The 22,812-nt window shown below is 38.6% G+C and overlaps 1 protein-coding gene across 3 annotated transcripts in view; it reads right to left on the bottom strand.

The window, feature by feature from the left end:
- Positions 1–640: 640 nt before the first annotated feature.
- MTA3 (metastasis associated 1 family member 3) overlaps positions 641–22,812 on the bottom strand; it is a 139,892-nt gene continuing 117,720 nt past the window's right edge. For 2 of the 3 annotated variants that reach the window (XM_030946551.1, XM_030946550.1), the window contains exons 18-19: positions 21,364–21,518; positions 641–4,839 (exon numbers count right to left, since the gene is read on the bottom strand). In XM_030946551.1, the coding sequence (XP_030802411.1) occupies positions 4,704–4,839; positions 21,364–21,518 (291 nt within the window). In that variant the 3' untranslated portion in view covers positions 641–4,703. Of the gene's footprint in view, positions 4,840–17,179; positions 17,208–21,363; positions 21,519–22,812 lie in introns of all 3 variants that reach the window. The other variant, XM_030946552.1, reaches the window with a different exon arrangement.

Here is a 22,812-nt window from a genome sequence, read left to right as displayed (position 1 = left end):
TTCTCCTCTGGAAAAAAAATCCAATTAATTTGCAGAAATTAGCTTAGATGTCATTAAAGAAGAGGACTCAGATAATGTTCCATATTTACATAGGAGCCACCAGTTCTAGGTGTCACCAACAGAAGATACAAAGTTTTTTGATGCTAATACAAACCTGAGAAGTTTAGATGGGCCAGTTCACTGGAGACTGCAATGCACTGTATCTTCTGCTATTGCTTTTGTGGGCTATGAGTCCTCTTGCCTAGGTTTCAGTTCAATCCTAAAAAGCCTTCTGGTGTTCCAGTGTAAGGACCAGTACCTTGTGTCTCACTTTCCCCAACTTCTGAGTCTTCTCTCCTCATCCCCTTGTTACCTACTTCTCTTTTAAACTCTCATGTGGTTCACCAATCTTCAGTCTTTTGACTATTCAATAGCCTACTGTAGAACAGGATGACAGTACCAATGTAGAAATTTAGTTTCCTGCAAAAAGGGCCAAGAGCCACAAAGTTTGTACACAAAGACACTTTAATGCAAATCAAATAGTACTGTTTCATTCTGAGGTGCTCCACATTCTCAAACACCCAACACTGAGCTTCCCAGTTTTACCATTCCATTGAGAAATTCACTTTTAGTCTAAAGAGCAGAAATTTTAAGACAACTCTTTAATTTTTACTTTTTTTTTTTAATTTAATCAATACAGCATTTCAATACCAACTGTTAAATCTTTATGAGCAACGGGAGCATATCCTGCAAATTTGTTGATCACTATATAGTACAACCTCAAAACTCTTATCCAAAACCCATGTATTCCAAAATTAGGTTTCCTCCCTCAACACGCAACATTTGAATAAAAAAGTCCTGACTTACTCTAAAAAAATCCACTATGCAGTTATATAAACTCAGATCTTTTGACAACCCCTCTGGCTTATGAAGACACAGGTTTATATAAAGAAGCTTCAAAAGAAAATGAAAAATGAATATTATTTTGCTGAAATTTCCAAAGGATTCTAACAATTCCATTACCATAGCAGTACATATACATAAAGACATTGTGTCCAGTAATATAGTATTTCTGAAGGACTATAATTGTTCCCTGCAAAAGGCTGTGGCGTGTTATACTGTGACTATATCAGAAACTACTGTGCAGCCATTCCACTTTATTTAAGCCTTCATAATTAGGAAAGTATCTCTGTTGAAATTATATTTATTAAAAAAAATAATTCTTACTTTAGATTACTAAAAAAAGTGCACATTATATAAGTGCAGGCTCCATTTCACCATTTCTACTCCTTGTTTGTTCTACGTTTCACTTCCAATTCCCAGTTTTTCATTATATGCTGCAAGGCTTGTACTGCAGAAACGAAGGCTATATTTGCCTTTAATCAAAACACTGGTTTTAAAGATGTTTTCATGTGACCAACACATTTCAGGAAATCTCAAGTATTTCAAAACATTCTTTACCATCCGACAGAATCAAAAACTCCACCACTAAGTCGGGGCCTTTAAAAAAATAATCTGAAAACAGTATACACAATATTTCAAGAAAGCTAAGCAGCTATATAGTTGAAAATGGCAACATAGACATTTTAAACATTAAAACAATCCTCCTACTTTCTGCATGAGGCCTCTGGACACAAAGAGATTGTGCATTTTACATGGTTTTTTAGCCCCACATTTGTAAGTGGAGAGGCAAATTTTCAAAAGAATTTCTTATTTAGCTAACAGAAAAATAAATCACATTGTAAATGCAGTGCTGTTGCTGCCTTGATTCTCTCATATCATGGCAAGTACCAAACTTCTTGTCCTTGCTTACAAGGTTCATGTTTATACTCAGTGTCATTGTTGATGACTGATGTATGTCGGCTGATTTTAAAATAAGTAAGTTGGGAAGATTGATAAAGAAGTAAAGCACTCTGATTTGTTGTGGATATACTGTTTCAGTTTATAGAGGAATGTGTCGTCTTTGCTCACAGCCAGTGAAAAATATTTTAACTCAACAGAAAGCATGGAATTGCATGATATTGTGATGAGGAGTTTCACAATTCCTACAAAAATTTAAATCATTATGCCCAAACCCAGCAGGAGGAACAACTTGAGCGCATCTTCCATCCACGCTCTCAGTCGAAATTCTCAGGTAAATCCTGCATCCATCTCTGGAGAACACCTTGAGGGACAGATGAAGAGAGACCAGGTAAAAGCTAAGGTGCAAGGCATGGTGTGCAGTTTCTCTGTGCACTATGTGCAGTGTAGGAGAGAGGATGCCTCCCTGTAGCTGTATGCAGAGCTGTTGAAGGACAGAGCAGTTGTTCCAGCTATCAGTCTCCTCCATGCCTTACCCACCCCAAGGCTGGGCTGTTGCCACCTGGGGAATGGCTCTGCTGGGCAGAGGTGGAACATTTTTTCCAGTGTATCCAGAGGAAGCACCTCAGCTTGGAGCTGCAAGGGATTCTTCCTTACCTTGGCTATTTGATGCAAAAGATAATGGTATCAGGCAGCTGGCTGCTGACAGGGAGCTGTGTTAGCAGTCTCTCTCTCCTCCAAGGGAAGAAGAAAAAATGACTTCACATCAGACTATTACAGATACTAATACTTTTGTCAAAAGCAGGAACACACAGAGATTCTACAAAATACTGTCTAGACACTGGAGCACACTGACTAAAAGAAATCATTTGAGTACAGGCTTAATAAGGCAGGGTAAAAAAATCTACCACCTTACAGCTAACAACACTTGGAAAATGAGTCTGCTGTGTGTGATTTCAGTGATGTCTGAGGGAGACAAAGCTCGTTATGTTCATGTTTTTCATACTTTCAGTCAAACAGATTGCTGAATAATCATGTTCTCTTTATTCTAATGGGTGAGGAAGCTATTATACAGAAGGTGTTTCCATATGTTGCAGTTAATAAAGGCAATTCTTACTAATAAGAGTAGGTTGTCTCCATTCAGCTATCTGATAGAAAGCCCTCCTGTTTAGAGGAAAATGCAGATCCAGTGACTAGAAGGCTTCTAGAGCTGCACATTTCAATGGCTACTGGAAAGTACTGTAGGTAGATGAATCCCAGGTCTTCTCCAACTGAATCTGGATCAATGACATTCACTAAAATGTTCAGGGCACTAGGAGCAAGCGCTCCATGTCATCAGCCTCTCCTTGTATCCAACCTCTTCTTGCTGGTGAAGGACAGCGGACGAGACCTGGATCCATCATTATGGAAAATCATCAGCAAGTTGCTTCAAGAGGTCAGAGTGCTTTCTTCTTTGAGGAAGCATCTGGGTTACTGTCTTAGGAGCTCAAAATTCTACATGGAGAGTATGGCTAGTTTTAGGCTGAGATCACAGATGCTCTTTCAGACTGAAACAATAAAATGCATAGGGGGAAATCATTTTTGGGGGATCACTCAGAAGCATGAGATGTCACTTACATCCTTGTCTTTCTAACCAAAAGCTGGGTGCATGCCCACAACTGGATGAAAACCTCACATCTGTACTATGCTGTTGGAGCTATCTGGTAAATGGAGAGGAAGAAAAAAAAAGTCTTGAAGCTCATCTCAGTTTGCTATGATGTGTTCAGTGTCTGACCACATCTTTAAACGTCATATGGAATCCAATCCTATTGAAGGACAACTTGCCTCAGATGATTGATACATCCCAACTAGGGCCACCCAGCAGTGCTCCACACTGGATTTCTCTGGATTTCAAAGTAGGGCAGAGATTGTTCACCTGTAAGTACCTGAGTAGAAATAAAAGACCTGCCTCTGCTGCCATTCCCACCTTCAGGGAGACTGACAGTTTCCTACAAGAAGTTACAAAAGGCACATCATCTCTCCATGGTAAGTATCCAACTGTAGCCTTACATTTATGAATTCAAAGCATTCTGCAAGACCTCTTTATCCAGACATATAAAAATGTAGAAATTATTTTGTGGAGAGACATTACTAATAGGAAATAATCTGTTTCTTCATGTCTTCTGGGAATGGTGTTCTGCTGGTTTTCACTATTCAGAATAGGCTTCAGGAAATGCAAAATATACCCAAAGGAATAGGCAGATGCTTTCAAATACAGAGACAATGGGACCAGTTCCTACACATGCACCTAGTCTGGCTGGATATTTACTGTCACACATAATACTTTCCAGGATTTTAAACACAGCTAATATGGCCAACATTTTCAAAATTGGACACTAATGATGGACATTTCCTAATTCAGTCTAAGTTTCAGAACTGCTGAACAATACCTTGTCCTTGTGGACATTCAGTATAGAAAATCAAACCCAAGGTGACTCAAGCCAATATGGAAAAATATGAACACTCCAAGTTTGCAGTTCTGTTTGAAAATGCAACACCTCAAGGCTAAATCCCATTTTAAAGACACTGCAATGGTTTTGAAAGCTGCATATTTGTGTTGAGCCACAAGAAGGCATAGACAAATATGATGGGTGGACTCTGCATCCATTCAGTGGGACCAGCGCAAACAGCCCCTCCCTGACCAGCCAACACTGTTGTCTGGGAGCAGAGGGGATCCGGGGTAGGCCTGTACAGTGAACCAGAAGTAGCCCTGGCAGAGATGAGGGAAAACAAGAGCTGCTGCTGGATCCGGCCCAGAACACAGAACCCGGCCACAATATGTCCACACAACGTTTCTGTCACAGAGATGTGGGAAGTCCTGTTATGTCTGCATTCACAATCAAACATGATTTTGACATAATTATGGTGCTGATGCTGTTATATCTTCAGTGTATGATGGGTCCTGGCTCTGTTCGGGCCTGCCTATTGTTCATGAGAGACTTTGTCTTTGCAATGATTGGAGAACAAGGTGTTCTGGAAGCTCTTTTCAGCTGGGACCTGGTGAACTTCTTACGGATTTTTCTGTAAGGAGGGAAGGAGGAAAGGAGGGAAGGAAGAGAGAGACAACAGAAGAGATAAATCTCAGTCTTTAACAGAAGACTGCACAAGAGCCAATAACAAACATAACAAATACTCTTACCAGAGCAGGAAGGCTAGTTCATGGAAAAGAGACTTGCAGTCAACAAGAGTCAGCCCTGTCCAGCAACTGATGATTCAGAGTTGTCTGATAATGGTTCATCGAAAAGTGAATTGGTGTTAGATAATACTTGAAGAATAATATTTAATTACATGAAATCTTGGGCCAGAATGCCCAGGTAGTGAATCCTCACTTGTGGTATCGATACTGGAATGAAGGACCACAGAAGAAAGGACTGTGTTAGCACTCAATGAATGTGCTACCTCTGTAAAAGTGGGAGCAATTGTTGTTATTTACACTGTACCACTTCCACAGATGAAACATGACCCAGAGCTCTGGGCATTTTTACTAGGGCCATTCAAGTGCAGTAAATTCATTTTCATTTTTGACTTTCAGCTGATAAATGAAACATATTAACTCCAGGTGGCCATGCTGCTTGCTATGTTTCAACTGCTCTGTCTCTTTACTAGTATAAGTCGATAATCACAATGCTGAGGGTATCCAGGGTATGGTATTAGAAAAGGTACACACAGAGTATGCCAAGAACCATCTTCATTGGCAGAGACCTGAACATTAGATGCTGCTGGAAAATGACCTATTTTCTTAATTTACTGAAGAATGGCAGCCTTTGTTTCGCTAGTTTTACAAATTATAGGGATTTTGAGCTTATGGAAATGACTTAAAGCAAACTGAGGCCTCTAATAATGAGACCAGGCTTTCTAATTCAGACTTTTTGACTTGAAAATGTGACCTACAAACTACAGGGTGATGAGGTGCCTACCTGCATCAAGGATCTGAGATGGTAACTCAAGGAGTGGTTTTTCCCTTTCATCTAAGTGGGCTGTTACCTCTGAAACTGAAAAATGGTGGCAACATGTTGAAAATACATGATCAGCTGTAAATAAATTCTATGGAATTCTAAAATAGCAATTGGTATTAAATTTCAAACACTAGTTTGTTACTAGTTAGTTACAGGTTAAGTGCTCCCCAGGGATGTAAGCTTCCATGTTAACTGGGCCACAGAAGAGAACACAAGGTAAAAAAAAACCAAACATGCAAAAAGCAGAAGAATATACTCTGCTATTAGAGGTTAAAGGGAGCCTGAAAAATACATCTATTTTGGTTAATATATTTTAAAGCTTCAGAGATGTATTCCCTTTTGAAAGAAGGATGTCTTCATGTCCTGGAAAACCAAATTAGCACCATTCAGCAATAAGCAAAACAGAAGAAAATAAAAGGAATCACCAGAAAGTTCAGTTTCAGCTTTTCACACAATCCCATTGAGAAAAAAAAACCTTATTGCTTGAGTATTCACTTTATATGGTCATCCTAAATTAGGCAGAAAAAGATATTTAATTGATTGCAAAGATATAGCATACCTTCCAGAATGGTAAAAGCATAGAAATGTAATCTCAGACTGGCAGAAATGTGTCTATCTAAAATAATTAGACAGCCAGGCTTTATGAATTCATGTCAATAGACAATAGCTATTACCCACACTGATCACTAAGGGGGACCATCTCCACAAAACCTTACAGAAGTATTTGTTTGCAAAACTTTATATTTATTTACAGAAGAAATGTGGTCATTAATCATTTGAGAAGCCCAAGGTTCAAATAATATCAGATCTTTGTTTACCCTTCTGAATTTTTATTAAGGCAACTTTATAAACTGCCTAGAGGTTCCTGCTTATGAAAGTAATTTGCAGCTGACACAGCATGTAAGGACAGTAAAGGATTTGAGATTACAATTTGTCATTATTTTGTATGGACAGTAAAGTAAAAGATACAGGTATTCCCATTAAACACTGGTTCAAAACCAACACAAAGAAAGGCAGAACAAAAAGGTCATCACATTATTATATCAAGCAAGCCACAAACAGAGTAAACTCCTCACGGAGTATAAATGAAACTAGCTCTACATACTCTGTCAGAAAAAACTAATCTGGTAGGCACACTTAAAAGGCAATCCAGCACTTCTGCTTAAACAGGATTGTGAAAATGCTTCCAGAAATTAGTTTTCTGGGATACAGCCTTTCAGAAATAAAATTGGAAGAATGGAAATTTCCACTGACTACATTACATGTTATATTTAAACAATCATTTCTCTAAAAGCCAAAACTGTTCTTTTTACTGCAAAAATTATAGAAGGTGGACAGACTGGATTCTTTACACTGAAGAATTTAGCATCTAAATACAGTCTAGCCTTTTGAGATGCATTCATTGGGTTTCATAATTCTTCAGAGTCTTTTTAACACTTTTAACACATGCAGGTTGCAATAATAGCTGACAAAAGACAGGATATTCAAAGATAAAATTGTTGTCACCCTTTCACTCATAGCACTTTGCCCTCCCCCAAAGATACACTGAACTAAGGGCAGAGTCAATTTTAATGCTCAATTTCCTGTCCCTCTTTCAGTTAATACCAGCCATATGTTTTAATTACATAAAGCTTTTATCTGGCAATGGCAATAAATGGCTTTAATATCTGTATAGTTAGTAACATCCTTGCAGTTGTTAGGACAGATTAATTGCCATTTTCCCTGGTTTTTTCTTTGACTTTTGTACTAGGTCTTGAAGCATGATGCATTACAGGCTTGAAATGCAAAATCAAAAGTATTTTAAAGCCTTTGTTTTGAATTTTTAGCCTTCTTGAGACCAAAGGTATGAGAATGAGCTAAATATTTCATAGGGAATCAGTATATAAAGCCCAATGTGCTAATTTTTAAATGTGATGCACTGCTGTAATGTAGGAATAATACACATTTTTTATGTCTGTATGACACTTCAATTTGTAACTGCAGATAAAGGTACACAAGACCCTTGGCACATAGTCAGGGAAATATGGAAATGTACATAAGTCTTACTAAAGGTCTAGATGAAAACCTGATGGTTCTGTTCAAGTTTCATGCACAGACTGGAAGCTCATGGGCAGAAATAATGGTTGGGCTGTACAGGGCATTTCTGCCATGCCTAAATTTAATCGGGCGAGTCATTATAATTAACCAACCCTTTCTCAGGATCCAAGTGTGTTCCATGTAACTCACCATCTGCTGAAGTGAAGCACAATCCTATATAATCTATTCTGTCCAGATTTCTCAGGAATAGGATAACTGGGAGCAAAATTTCACATTTGCAAAAGCTGACTCAAAGTTCCCTTCTCTAATTCTGCCACACACTAGAACAGCATCAGTTTTTAAACTTGAATCGAATAAACAGAGGCCTCCAGCTTGTATTAGTCAAGAATGTGTTTTCAAGCCTTTTCTAGTAGGGCTGGAAGGCATTGCCTGCTTTAAGTTTGTTGATACAGACTGTTACTGTGCTATATATAAACTGTTGTGCACCCATGTTGCCTCCTCTGCACTGGACTCAGAGTTGTGATGACTACACTGACTTTGGTCTTATCAACTGTACCAACAGGACTTAAGAAGCAATATTAAATAAATACAAGTTATGCAAGAAGTTATACAGTGAAAGAAATTAATTGCATGCAAATGCCTGCTGATATTTCAGCAGATGACAAACCTTGTTCTGAAAGAAACATTTTCCTAGGAAGAGGAATTGTTTTCAACATACATGCACTTGTGAGATGTCCATAACTCTTCTTAAATACCAAGGTCCAAAATTGCTTTTGGTGCTCTGTTTCCACTAAAAATACACTAATGATCTTATACAGACCTGGCTCCAGAGTCTGAACCTCATGGCACTGTTTTGTTTTCCTCACTCTCTCTAAATGAGTTCGATATTTTTGCCTGAGTCTTTCTTAGACTGATACCATTTGAGCAACATCCTCATATGTAAGGACTGATGCTGTGGAAATGTATTGTTATCCAATTGCTGGTAGCACAAGGAACACCCCCAGGTCAGCAGCAGGCATAAGAAAACTGATTTCCTGCACAATCATAGTGGAAATTCCATATAATCTCTCCATTGGGGTGAAGTATTCTGCTATGACTTTCCAAGTGTAAACAGCAACATAAATGTGCTAGATGCATAAATACTGCCAACACTGGCAGAATTTTGTGTTCTGGCACAAATTATGCGTGAAACTTGCAATCAGTCTAACCACAGATCCATTCAGAAAGAAAATAAGGAAAAAAACAGATTCTAGAGAAATGATTGTGAGGTTGCTGCTGCTCCAGGATAATACAAATTTTGTGCAATGTAAATTTTTGGTGCAAATTCAAGATCACTTAGAAAAAACAACTATTTAAAAGAATAACCAGAATTCCTTGGTGGTTATTAGATTAAATAATCACTTATTTCTCTGAGGGCTTCTTTTATCCAGAGGTATATTTTAACTATTCAGTGAATTAAATTACACGAGGGGGTACTAGCCTAGAAAGCTGATAGGCTTTTTTTTCATTTCAACAGGTTTAAACATAGTGAAATGCCATAATGTGTGCAGTGCTGCTTGCTGAAAGAGAATTAAACTGGGATGAAGCTGTAGGCACATCCTTAGAAACCTGTTATGTTACTGACTGAAGGACTCACAGCACTTCCTATATTTCTACCTGTGTGCAAATGACAAGTATTTTATTTAACTCTTTGGCTTGCTGCTTTAGATTTTGTTTTCCCCCTCAACACTTTCAGGATGAACCCTTCCCATATTGCCTTAAAGTTTTAATCGAACCTCAACATGACAGAAATGAGTTAAAAATAGTTTTGGAAGGCAGAAGTGGGTTGACACTGATACACCTTTTAAAAATAAGGGCCTTAGGAAATGTTAATTTATAAAAACAAAAGGGAAGACTTTAATAAGCATGGGACTATTGGAAGGCTGTTGCCATGAGCCACATAGCTGCATTATAAAACCCATACAGATGGCAAATAGAGTGATATAACCTTTATGAGATTAAAGAGGCGCTGCTGTAGACACGTCAACATTATTTAAATGTTTTAAGAGCTTATCTTATTTTTCTCCTCCTAGCAAGGAAATGTTTTCCTTTGCTAGTGTTTATCTTCCAATATTTTATCAATATTTATGAAGCAAGACTGTTCTCTATGAACAATAACTTTTAGACAAATCAGTTACAAATTATAGCATCAGATCTTCCTAAGCAGCTTAAGATAATGTATTTTTTCAAGTACTGCATCACCTTGAGGGCTTCTCTGATTTTGTGTTTCAAAGCAACAGCTTATAGCTACTATGTATATACAGAAGGTCATTAATAATGGGGTTAAAGTATTTTCTTTACTGGGAGGAGAAATCCCATGTCAAGGGTTTAAAGCACAGACTTCTATGCCTGTGCCATGCCTGACCTACTGTATGGCACAAGCCACCTCTGTCTCTTTCTACCTGCTGCTGATTTCAATCAAAATCACCTTGGAGCAGAAACCATCTCTTTATGTGGATTTCTAGAGTGCCTAGAACAACGGGTTGATCTACTACTGAAATATCTACTGTGGAAATTATTTCTATACAGTTTAATTGCAAACAGCTTCCATGGCTTTTGGAATAATCGACTAGTTCAATAGATTTTTCCATATTTTCATTTCCCCTGAAAATATTTCATTAATATTCTAAAGTGGTTTGGTAGAGAGGGAATTAAAGAAACATAAAGTCCTACTCTCACCACCACTATTCATTTTTCAGTTGAATATTGGAACTGAAAAAACTTCTAACCCCTAAGAAACATTATGAAGAGATGCTGTCACACACTGGTCATCACATGATGAATAAATCTCCATCCCAACAATCAGCAGTGAGATTGTCCTCACAGTTCATCTGTGAGCTTGGTATTAGCTTGGTACTAGCACCAAGAGGCTAAGGTTACCTACTGCTGAGACAACAAGGGCGACACATCAGTTTGGGTGCAAGGCTGACTTCTCACAAAAGCCAGCAGCACAGAGGCCCTACCAGGGGTAGAAAGAGTTTTAAAACCCCTTGATCTATTTGGTAGGAATGATGGACACCACAGAGTGAACATGCACTTGCCCTGTGTTTTGAGCTCACAAAACTCAGCAGGGACAGCACCTCACACACAGCAGTGATGATGGCAGAGCAGTGTTTCTCAAACAGTCCTTCCCTCAAGGAAGGGAGAAAAGCCTCTCTTTGAATTCATGGCATTTCACCAGTATCCAGCTTTTTAGAGTGGAATAGAACTACGTCCTAGCAAAGGAAGCTTGATGGAATGGGTAAAAAAGTAAATTATTCATACTCCTTCAAACAAAACAATGGCTCAGACTACAAGAGACTTGAAACCTGAGCTACAGGACAGCTGCTCTGCGCTTTATCTGAAATTCATTAGCCTCCCCTTAGTTACCTTACCCTGCAGAGCCTGCAAGGCAGGAAGTCTGCTTTATCCAATAAAGAGTTGCTTAACCTCTCCTCCCTGGGAGGGAACACACAAGATCACTGCAGATGTGTCAATACACTCTGGGAATCCAGGGAGCCTGAAATCCTTCCACAGCTCACAGGCACAAACACCAGCAGAATTCAAGGCAAATCCTTTATTTTTCCTAACTATATCAGCAGGGTGAAGATGAATTCCTACTCCACCAAGAGGAATTTTCAAAACCATCTATTTTTTCTGTAGCAGGACGGCCATTCTGTATATTGATTAAACATCACCTGCTATGAGATGAAAAATTTACCCACCTGGCAGCAAATAATTTTTCCTGAGACAAGCAAGAACCTAAAGAGAAGGAGCACCAGAGCGAGCTGGCTACAGTGGAACACAATGTTGTTCTCAACTACTCCCAAAACACCTTGCACATTAATTCACAATTCCAGCATTATCCCAGACTCTAAGATGACAAAAAGGTACAGAACATACAACTTCTGTTTCTGGCCTTGAGCTACAAGCATTAAGTGCCACTTCCCCAGCAACATTAAATACTGCATGGAAAACTTTCAAAAATATTGTGTCAAATAAATATGCTTATTTAAGTCCAAGATAACAGAAAACTCCCTATTATATTTTTCATAGAAAAAAAAAGTGATATTATATTTATACAATATTATTAGTATTTTTCTGTCTTTCTTTTCTTACCTTGCTTATTTAATGAAGTTTTTAGCCTGAACACTGTGATTTACAATATTACAGCTTATAATACTACCTGAGGCTCAAAAAGATTGACAATATGCTTTCATTTTATCAATTATGCATGCACTTTTCCTGGAATAACATATGTACCAATAGGGTATATTTGGAGGAGGTTCTTGGCATCCTGGATACTTGCTATTAAGCAAGGGCTGAAAAATAAGTATTATTCAGTCTTACCAGAAATAGTTGGAGAGCCAAATTTCCCTCACAAGCCCATCCCCTGGGGCTTTTCTTCACACCATCAACCTCTTGCATAATCAGCATTTCTCTACACACAGAAGCTCCAGTGCAGAATATGGATTAGAAATCTGTAGTGTGGCATCAACAGTGGAAAGCTTTGCCACAGAATGATTTGATGCTGATCTCTAAGGTCACTTTCATGTCAAAGGTTGAAGATTTTTTAAATTTTTAAAAAATATTTGTGCGACAAAAGGTCTATTCAAGTTCATTTTCTGCCATTCATCTAGCTCTCCACATTCATGGCCAGCACTTTTCACCTCAGTATCTCATAGTTCTTGTTGGACTGGCTAATTAAAAACTGCACAGCATCCTAAAGAGTAGGTGTACACCAATATCACTCAAGCTTACAGACAAAATGGCAGAGCTAGAGAAAGGCTGAATTAAATTATTTGTCTGGTGTCTCACAACAAGAGGCAACCTCAGAATTTTAAAGTTTGGATCTGTATTTTCTTCACAAGAAAAATACTTGAATAGTATTTTGTCAAGTAAATGTTTTAGCCTCTACTCATAGCACAAGTTACAAAAACAGACAGTCAAATCTCCTTAGATGTTTGACAAGAGCTGTTAGTTATCTCTGTGATTGACTTTCACAGTCACAGTCAATATGTTCTCCCTGGTATTTTATATTTAAAATGCCTATGTAGTTACTTATGCAAGCTTTTTTCACAAAAAGAGACCAACTAACACTTGTTTTTCCACAGCCTTACCTACATTTATGCCAGAGGGTCATGAGTTTAAAAAAAACCCGAAATTGTCAGGGAAAGTATTGAGAATGAATGATTAAATACATACAATGAAATATGGACTAATTCAGAATTAAATCCTCTATCTGTAATTTGAAATGAAGACTCTGATAGAGGGCAACTTAGAAATTAAATTTAGTGGGCAGTTCTGTGTGAATTTTAAGACTGTGAGGATCACTGACACCATATTTTTGAACATACTCACCACAGTACAATTTTATAATCTTTTTTGCTATTTAACTTTAGCAACAATGTGTTCACCACAGGGCTTACATTATTTCCCTGCCTACATGTACATTATTGCTGTGTATTTCTCTGCCTTTAGATGAAATAATTCTTAACTCTGTGTCCAGCTTCTACGAGTTATTGCTCACATAGCACAGGAATCATAAAAAGCGAAAAATATATCTGAACAGTGATATTGAACAGTATTTGAGGATTACAATCATCAATATCTAAGATCTAATGTGAGAATCTAACAGAGTTTATGCATAGGAATGGTGGGAGTGGACTAATTTTAGCCCTAAGCTAATGTTACTCTAGCCTCACTATAGGTAACAATTGTATAATTAATGTTATCTCTATCTTTACTTTGATATTAAGCATGTTGGTCTAACAAGTTTGCATTTTTATTTTGCTCTGATTGTTTGCCAGAGCTTTGCCAGAGAAATTGGCTTCCCATACAAAGATGCTTATTTATAGAAAAATTTCTTCTTGTTCAAAACCAAATTGGTTTTAACTCCCACTATAGAAGGCAGCCAAATATTACAAGATGACACATTCCCACTGGGTATGTGGATTTAGGAAAAAGCTAGGCAGCAAGCTAACAAAAAGCTAAGCCCTAAGACTTTCAGTTAAAACGTTCGATAAAGAGGATTGGGTTCAGCTACATCAAATCCTCTGTGCAAACACAAAAAACAGCTCCTGAAAAAAACCTTTTGAAACCTTGCCAACCATACTCCAGGAAACTCTAAATTTGTCAAGAACCATAAGAAAACAGGTTAAAATAACAGGTTAAAGATGCATGGCATCCCAATCTAACCTCAGACGTACAGGGTGTATTGGGGACTACGTGATGTACTCTAGCTGATGGACTGAGTTCAGGATTGGATTTAAGGGCTTTGCTGAATTGGGTCTGGAAGGTCCAGCAAAGAAAAAAGGATTTTTGGAAAAGTCAAGTGCTTTTATAGGAGCTTCTCCACCAACATTTATGTTTAAGGCAATCCTTAATGCATTTATCATCCCTGTATTTCATATAAGTTGTTGAGGTTTTCTTTCCCTCCCAAGTTTCCCAAGACAAGAAAATTTTACAAAAAAGCTTATTTTGGAAATTGTATTTCCCTTCCCAAAGATAAAATTTTCTTGCTATTTCTGCACCTACTGTATGAATGTGAGAGAACATTTGTCAACGGCAGTGGAGGAGATTGCAAGCGGCTGAGTGACCCTCTAAACGTGCCTTTGTTTTTTAGCTGAGCCATGTGAATTAGCCACATTCAAGCTCTGACCTAAGATGCAATTAGAAAGCAAACTTTGGTATCTAAGCCCCCCTGGAGAGGCAGCATATTTGAATTTCTGCTCACAACAGGGCAGGATCATTTCACAAGAGCCAAAGGTGTGACTTTTCAGGCAGCAGTAACTAGGTCATTTACAGCCATCTGTTCCTAGCCTCAGCCTCCTTGCGGTCATCACCAAAGCTCTGTGCTAATTAATTTTCACCTGCTAATCAGTGCAGACAGCTCTGAAACTAACAAATCATCCAGTTTCAGCCAACAGCTTCTGGATTCCTGTGGGTGGTATTTCCATGAGACTTCATTACCAATAAAGGTAAAGCGTTTTCTTTGAAAGAAGAGCCCCTCTAAGGCCTCTGACCTGCTCTGTGTGGAGCAGTGCTCTGGAACAATGAGGTGGCTTCATCTGATTGTTCAGAACAGGTGTGACCTGTTCTTTGCCTCCAAATCTTCAAGCAAGCACTTAAGTACCTTCTTAATATTGTGTCTGAGGAGTTAGGTACATAAATGCTTGGAGATACATACAGACTTAAAAGACCTGATTGACGTGTCATGGGAGGTCTGTGAGGAAGCAGAGAACTGGATCATGGTTTTCTAGGTCTTAGGCAAGCACTCCAAACACCGCAACATCCTTCCACTGCCGTGTGGCTTCAAACAGGGCAAGCAGCTTATTGCAGTGCCCTTGAAACTCCATTTGAATGGTGAGAAGATTAATCCACAGCTCCAAACCAGAATTGGATTGTATTTCATTTGCTCTGAAGACTGATAAAGCAAACCCCATAACAGTATGTGTTTTTCAAATCTCCGAGCTCTATCCAATGGCACAACTTACACTGAGCTCTGAGGGGTTTTTGTGAACATGTTTTCCTTGTATATAATCATGATTCCTTAAGTTAAAAAAATATTCACATTCTTCAAATTAGTTGTTTTAGTTCCATGGAATGAACTTGCTTTTAAAAACAAACATTTGCATTATTGCAATAGTGCTACTGTCATTTAGTAGGTAAATACAGAGTCCAACAGGAACAAATCATGTAGGTAAATACTGAAAGAAAAAAAATGTCTTTATATCCATGAAACCTGTTCAATGAAAAATGAATGGTAAGAGATTATGATCTAGTTTCTATACTGCTGCTTGTGATTCTATATCACAGTACCTCAGCTGGGACTCAGAAAAGTATGGTTTTAAGACGTGAACAGTGCACAGTATTCATGAATAGACCACATGAAATAAGATAAAAATAACATCTCATAGAAACGATTATGCTCTCTCATGAGCATGTAACAGCTTTGAATGGAAGTTAACAAAGTAGGATGGCTCCTAAGCTGTAGCAAAGACAATTTCTCCCTGAATTCTTCACACACAGTATTGTCACAGAGACTGGAGAGAGCTGTCAGTTCACCTGGACTCAGACACGGCCAATCAATAAGATATTTGCAATCCTATCAGCAGGGATTAAACAGAATTCTAAGGGATATATTCTGTAATCCCTGCTTTTCAAGATGCATGACAACTATATAATACAACAGAAGTAAAGGAGATGGAAAATTACATCCTTAGAGGCTCATATGGCTTTTTGTTAGAGAGCTGGTGCATCACATTGTCAGGCTTGCAGCTGATGCTCCAAGAGTGCAGCCAGGCATCTCCTTGCAGCTGGTTCAGGACTGGGGTCTAAAGGCCATGGTGCCATGCAGGTAAGGAATGAAAATACACTATGCCCAGGATCCAAGTGTGGTGTAGTTCAAAACCAGGATCCCAATTCAAATCAAAGTGCCTCATCTTAACAAAAAACAAAGGTTAAAAATACCTTTTTTTGTTTTGGCACACAATTTTTTTGCACAGCTGGGGCCAACTGGAAAGAGTAAGCATACCCATGGACACTTGTGTGATAGGAATCGCACGTGTGAAGAGGAAGAAGGAGCAGAACAGTTAGCACTGGGACTCTGGCTCAGATGTAGACCTGCAGCTCTGCAGTGTGTATCAGACCCCAGGCACCAAAGCCTTACTCCTCCAGTTTTCCCTTTTCTCCTGGCAACGTGCTGCAACTCAAGCACTGCGCATGACCTTGCCTAAGCCTGGATTAAAACACACGTGGGAGAGAGGGGGCAGGGGCAGGTCACCCACAACTCTTAACTTGGGCTTTGGTTCCAGCAGCTTTTCAGTTTGTGTTTCAAGGCACAGGTTGGGTTTTCCACAGATAAATCTGCATTGCAGAGAGGGCCAGCAGCACGTGCAGGAGCACGAAGGGTGATGAGCACCAGCATGGCTCTCCCCCACTTCTGCATGAGAAGCAGACCACTGACAGCAGAGCAAGACTCAACATTCTGCAGAAGCTGGTTGTCAGCCTCACATTCTCTTCTTTCTCGACATGCAACTTTGGATTTTAAGCTTTTTTTGTGTGCGCTATGAGACATGCATAAATAAAAATGAGTGGTACCAGGTAATTATCACAGCAGTTGTGATATCCTTACATAGCACCTCAACAAATCAAGGGAAGATTTTGCCTTTTGGAGACAGAACATGAAGTGAGGGATAAGAAAATTGCCTATATAATGCTGCCACAGGGATGCCTCTCAAATCATTTTATCAGCAAAAAAGGGAAGCCATGTCTGCTGGTACCAGCTAAAGATCACGTTCTAATTTTAGCAGTTGCAGTTAACTCATTCCCAATGGAGTTGCACTTACCGTGAGAAGGTTTCTAACTGCTTCAGCACTGAAAGGAAACAAGCATTGAGTCATTCAACTGCAGATCTATATGCAAATATGCTTTTTGGCCCATGAAGGGAAAGCACATAGAATCCGCTGCTATAGCGCAGGCAGCCAAACATTTCCACACATTTCTTATAATGCAAATGCTGAAAAAAAAATTAATTCATTTACCAGCCAGTGTTTTAGCTGTCCCTACACAAGTGTGATCATTGGCATGCACATGCACTCTGTTAGGGACAGAGCGTGTGTATAGGAAATAGAGGCACACTGCATACCTAGAATTGGTGAGAAAAGTTTTTGTCAACCGATATATTCCCCTTGACATTGAATGGTTCAACAGTAATATTATTAATTTGACTCAAAGGTTATGTTTATATCATATATAACTCAAGATCTATTAAGCCAATATATTACAATTTACTCAGGTTCTGAAGACCATAATGACCATTTTTTTTCAATTACTAACTCCCAGAACAGCAATTCTGTATAAAGAATTTACTTCCTCACAATGTGGTAATTTTCTCTGTTGAGCTCTATTGGGCCTACAATAGAACGCACATCACCCAAAAGACTTCCTTATAGCAAAGCTGATTTTGTACAAAGAAATGTACAAAAAATGCTTTATAATTAAGAGACTTCTGGCTTATCCTAAAGCATGCACATAGTACTAGGAGAATGCCAGCAACTAATATCTAAGGATATTTTAAAAAAGTAAGGACACTCTTCTGGTGAGCAGTGATAAACATGAGGCTCTTTAAAGAGTGATTTTTTTCAATGAATAGTGTAAACAGATTTGCACTTCAGAATAAAATCTTGAGGAAGTAATTTCACAGTAGGGAGAGAAGTTCTTTTTCATTTGAAAAGAATACAAATAAAGAAAAATACAAAAATATTAAATCCAGTAAAGGTCAATAAAATGACGATGTAATGTCAAAAGGCAAGTGTTCTCAAACTGCCATGTGGTTTTCTGCCTAGATTAATCCCTGCCTGTGTCTGATCAGGGGCAGGGAAATCCCATGGGAGCTGGTCTCACACAGGCATCAGGGAGGGTTTGGAATGAAGAGTGCAGGTTGTCACTAGAGATGAAACAGCAGAACCGGGGGCCTCTGTATTCATTGACAAAATTCACAGAGCATGCTGACAGTATTCAGAAGGACATCCACATACAGACATAACAAAACTCATGAGGGTGATCCCTTCAAGGCTCTAGCATGCAGACAGATGGAAAAACTCTGTCAGTCCCCCAGAGTGGCCATGGGCTGTAAGGACTGGGGCTCAGCACCGTGTTAGTGTGCAGCCAGCTCTGCAGAGGCATTGGGCTGGGAAAGAGGGAAACACAAATGGGAGTTCTGCTGCCATTTCTCCCCAGATGTGCAGAAACTGATAAACAATGGGGGAGGAAATAGCTTCCAAATAGTTACAGCTTAAAAACAAAGCTGAAATGTATGAGGATGTGCATTACAACTGATAGAAAATACATTCCTGTTCCACTCATAAAGACAGATTAGCACCCAAAAATAACTTCAACTTCAGATGTAAACTCCAGTCCTTGTGTTTCCATAATACATAAGCTCACACTAATTTTTAAGAACACCTGCAGGCATTGTTGAACTGTGGCCTGAGGGTAAGAGAGAAGGCACTGCCCTAAAATTCTAGGGTAACTCCAAGGGTTACCATGGAAAGCTTAGATGATATATAATTTCCATAGTTATTTTCACTGCTCTTAATATTTCACATCCATGGCTACAAATATCTCAAATATGTGAGCAGTTAGATGCAAAAGAGTTAGCTTTACTGCTGCTTTAATTCAGAGAGGAAAGGGTGATTATTAAAATTAATAGTAATAAAATTTCTTCTAAAATGGAGTGATAAATAAATATGTAATAAATAGATATTTCTAAATAGATAAATAGATAATATATATTTACCTTAGATAGATATTTATAGATAATAATGTTATTATAATAATAATGTTTATAGATAACAATAGATATTTATCTTATCTACTGATAAATAATAAAATTGAGAATTCTCAATTCTCAACCCAATGTGCATCTTGGGTTTGATTAGCATGGTCATCTCTTCCCATTACAATTATATTGCATTCAACTTGGCTTTTCAACTTTGTCCTGGTAGTGCTGGGCTGTTATCTCTTGTCACAGGAGAGGCTGCCTGGCAGGGACTGGTGTCTGTCTCCAGCTGCCCTCAAAGAACATTTAATTGTTCTCTTGGACATTGGGGCACTCCTAGCAGCAGAACCAGACAGGGCTTTCCACTTGGAGCTCTAAAGGCTGGAGACTTTCAGAGCCCAGAGGAGAACAAGCTAGCCCAGCTCGAAATAATCTTAAAGGTAAAGGTGAAAGGAATCAAAAGAAAAAAAATATAAAGGAGGCACATTGAGGGAAGGAGTCAATGGAGATGGTATGAAAAGTGCCAAAAAAACAAAAGAAAGTGCCAAAAAACAAAAGAAAAAAAATGGACAACCTCTGTGAAAGACAAGGAACAGATCTCATGTGAAATAGAGTTTCAAAGGATAAAAAGCATTCCCTGCTGTGCTGCTCCTGCACCTGCCAGAGTGATGCAACAGTACATGTTCAGGCACCTCCTTGTTGAGGAGTGTCAGTGAGGTCCAACTTCCCTGTGTTCCCCATACCAGGAGGTTTCAAGCGTTACTTTAAGCTGTTCATTATTTGGAGAAGAGGAGCAGGCACCGACCCCTGAGGACTAGGATCCTTTTTTGTGCCTCAGCCTGGCTGCAGAGCCAGAAACAGCTCTGCTTTCTCCCTGGTCTGGGTATGGGGTCTGCAGCCCTGGGAGTGGGGAGGGGGATTTCCTAGGATGAGAACAAGCAGAGCTATCACAGATGAGTGATTTGCAAAGCCAGGACTCATCCCACTACACTTCAACCACCTGCAATTTAAATATCTAGTCCAGGTAAGTTGTCTGGGCTGCGTCCCAGATCAGTGGAGAGATCACTGCCCATGTAAGACTCTTCTCATCCTTTGACAGGCACTTGTCTATAAGACTGGGAAAAAATTAAATTGAAAATTCTAAAACTTCAAAAGGTAATCAGTCTCAGTTTCAGGATCCAATTGCTAGGGATTAGTCTGATATTACTAAAGTCTTTGTATCAAACAACTCAAAAGGCCATCTGGCCTGAAATCAGAAGCCTAAGAGCTCATTAGCTCAGCAGCCTCTTACCACTCTCTCTGAATTGTTGCATTCCTCATAAAAAAAAACAAAAAGTGCCATAATGAATTATGTTGAAATAACCACCAGATTATCATGTGCTAGTATGTTAACTTTCCTAGCTGAATTGCCATTAATGGGATTAAATGTGCACATTTTCCATGTTTATATTTGCATATGTTCTTTCTCTTCTCTCTTCATATTAGTTACATTTTTCTTCAACTACCAGATTTTCTAGGCTTGTGAAATAATCACAGAAGTGAGGAACAGTCTGATGTTACTTGCTGTAATTAAGCAAGATATTAAAGATTTTTAAATAACAGGCCCTTAAAAAAAAAAAAACAAACAAACAACAACAACAACAACAGACTGTAACTTCTTGTCTTAGTCTGAATTAAATCAAGGAAGGGCCAGAGAGGGGAAGACAAGAACAGAATAGAGGAACCTCCAGAAAAATACTGACTCTTCCATGATATCAATCACTTTTGGGGAAAGCAAAAGCTTGTTAAATTTTACCAATTAATCTGTAAATGAAAGGTTGAAGGAGATTATCATCTCAGTTTCTTTTAAAGGAAATCAACTTCTAGCCTGGAAAAGATGCTATGAGCTGTATATTTCTCTGCTGTACATTATTTTTCAAGTTCTGAAAATTCCAGAGGATAACCTACACTGTAGATGCATTTATATTTTGCTGGATGGTCAGAGGTGCCCTAAACCTCATTGTATACGAACTAAAATAAATGAAATTTAAAAGTTCTAATCTTTGCCACAGAGAAGTAGCACTAAGTGTTATTAATGAAATGCTGATAATATTAGTAGATAGAAGATGCAAAGTTTGGCATGTGCCAAGCATGGCTCTTTGCTGTAATGCAACCTCAGATAATAATGTCAAAAACTGTTGTTGAAATAGTGGATCAGTAACATGTATGCAGTGAAGCCTCATTCCCTGCTAAGATTTCATTTTTTCTTACCTGGTCTCTTCTGTAGCTATAAAGAAACCATCATCTGAAGCATCAAGCCAATTTTGTCTCTGTCTCTTGATCACTGGAATGGTGCTTGTCTTAATGGCACTTGCACTGGCTTGCAAGGCCTTCCCATTAGTCATATGGATGTGGGGAGCAGCATGCTGAAATCATAATAAAAGGGAAAGGTGTTTGTCTGAGAATGAGCATAATTCCATTAACGAATTCTGCTGCAAACAGCAGCCTACATACATCTCAAAACCCAGCTCATCTGCCTCAATCAGCACCTGGGGGCAAGACAACAACCAACCTGTGCCCATTGACATGTTTTATGCATAGGTTTTAAAGCTGTTTAAAAACTGAATTAACTATTGCTAATGCCATTTTATAAAAAAAGATATTGAGGCATGAGTCAATGCTATGAACTAAGCAATTCAGAAACAGAAACCCATTGATTTTAGGAGAGAATTAACATTTTCTGAGCAAGAAAACTTAAGTCCCAAGCAATGAGACATAAGACCCATTTTTTCATCCAACTATGGCATTAAACTAATTTCAAAAAATGCATACTTCTCACTTTGCAGGTCCTTACTCTGCCTGTTTTTGTTTTTAAATAGAAATCACTGAATAAGTGGTTTGGTCCTGCCGTTAACCTGAACAGAAGCAGGAAAATGAAGGGTTATATCACCATGTTGATGCCATGGTTCTTTGGTTTACTCACTGGTCTTTATCTAGTTAGAGCTACCTGCAATACATCTGCATTCATTTCACAGCTGATAACATCAAACTGAAAATGATGCATTGATTTTTCACTCAACCTTTACCCGGAGTAATTGTGCAATGAGAGCAAGTACTCAGATCTAACAAGAGAAGCTGCCTTCTTACACATGAGGAGAGAGTGAAAATGTTTTCTGTATCATCTGTAGCTAATGTTTTGGAAGAATACACCATGACGAAAACGTTAATCTTGGAAATCTTAATCTTGTTTCCCACATAATCAATTAGCAGCAGGACTAACAACAATCGGACAGAACCAGTTACGAGAGAAGACATTATACAAAGACGAAAATTTGCTTGCTTTATCTCACATGGATTCAACATCATGTTTTCTTAGGAAGAAGTACTATTTTCTTGGTGAAATAACACCGGTATTCTACATTACTGATAGCATTTTTGTAACATTCCTCAAATGCACCCAGTGCTGCACATCCGTGGGAGTAGCCCCAATTAGGGGATCAGCACTACAGTCATGAGTAAGGAAGGGACTGGTAGCACCCACAAAACCAGCAGAACAGAGCACAGAACTGATCTCTTAAATCATGTCATAAAAACATAAAATAGCCAGAAAATATAAACAAGTAGGACAAATTTTATGCATTGGACAGAAAATTTCCATCTATCCATTAAGCTGCTGTGAGTAACTGAGCCATCTCCTCTGTGATTCCTTAGATCTGATGT

Source organism: Camarhynchus parvulus, chromosome 3 (genome assembly GCF_901933205.1).
Source record: "Camarhynchus parvulus chromosome 3, STF_HiC, whole genome shotgun sequence".
Classification (NCBI taxonomy): Eukaryota; Metazoa; Chordata; class Aves; order Passeriformes; family Thraupidae; genus Camarhynchus; species Camarhynchus parvulus.
This window is presented reverse-complemented; position numbering and strand designations above follow the sequence as displayed.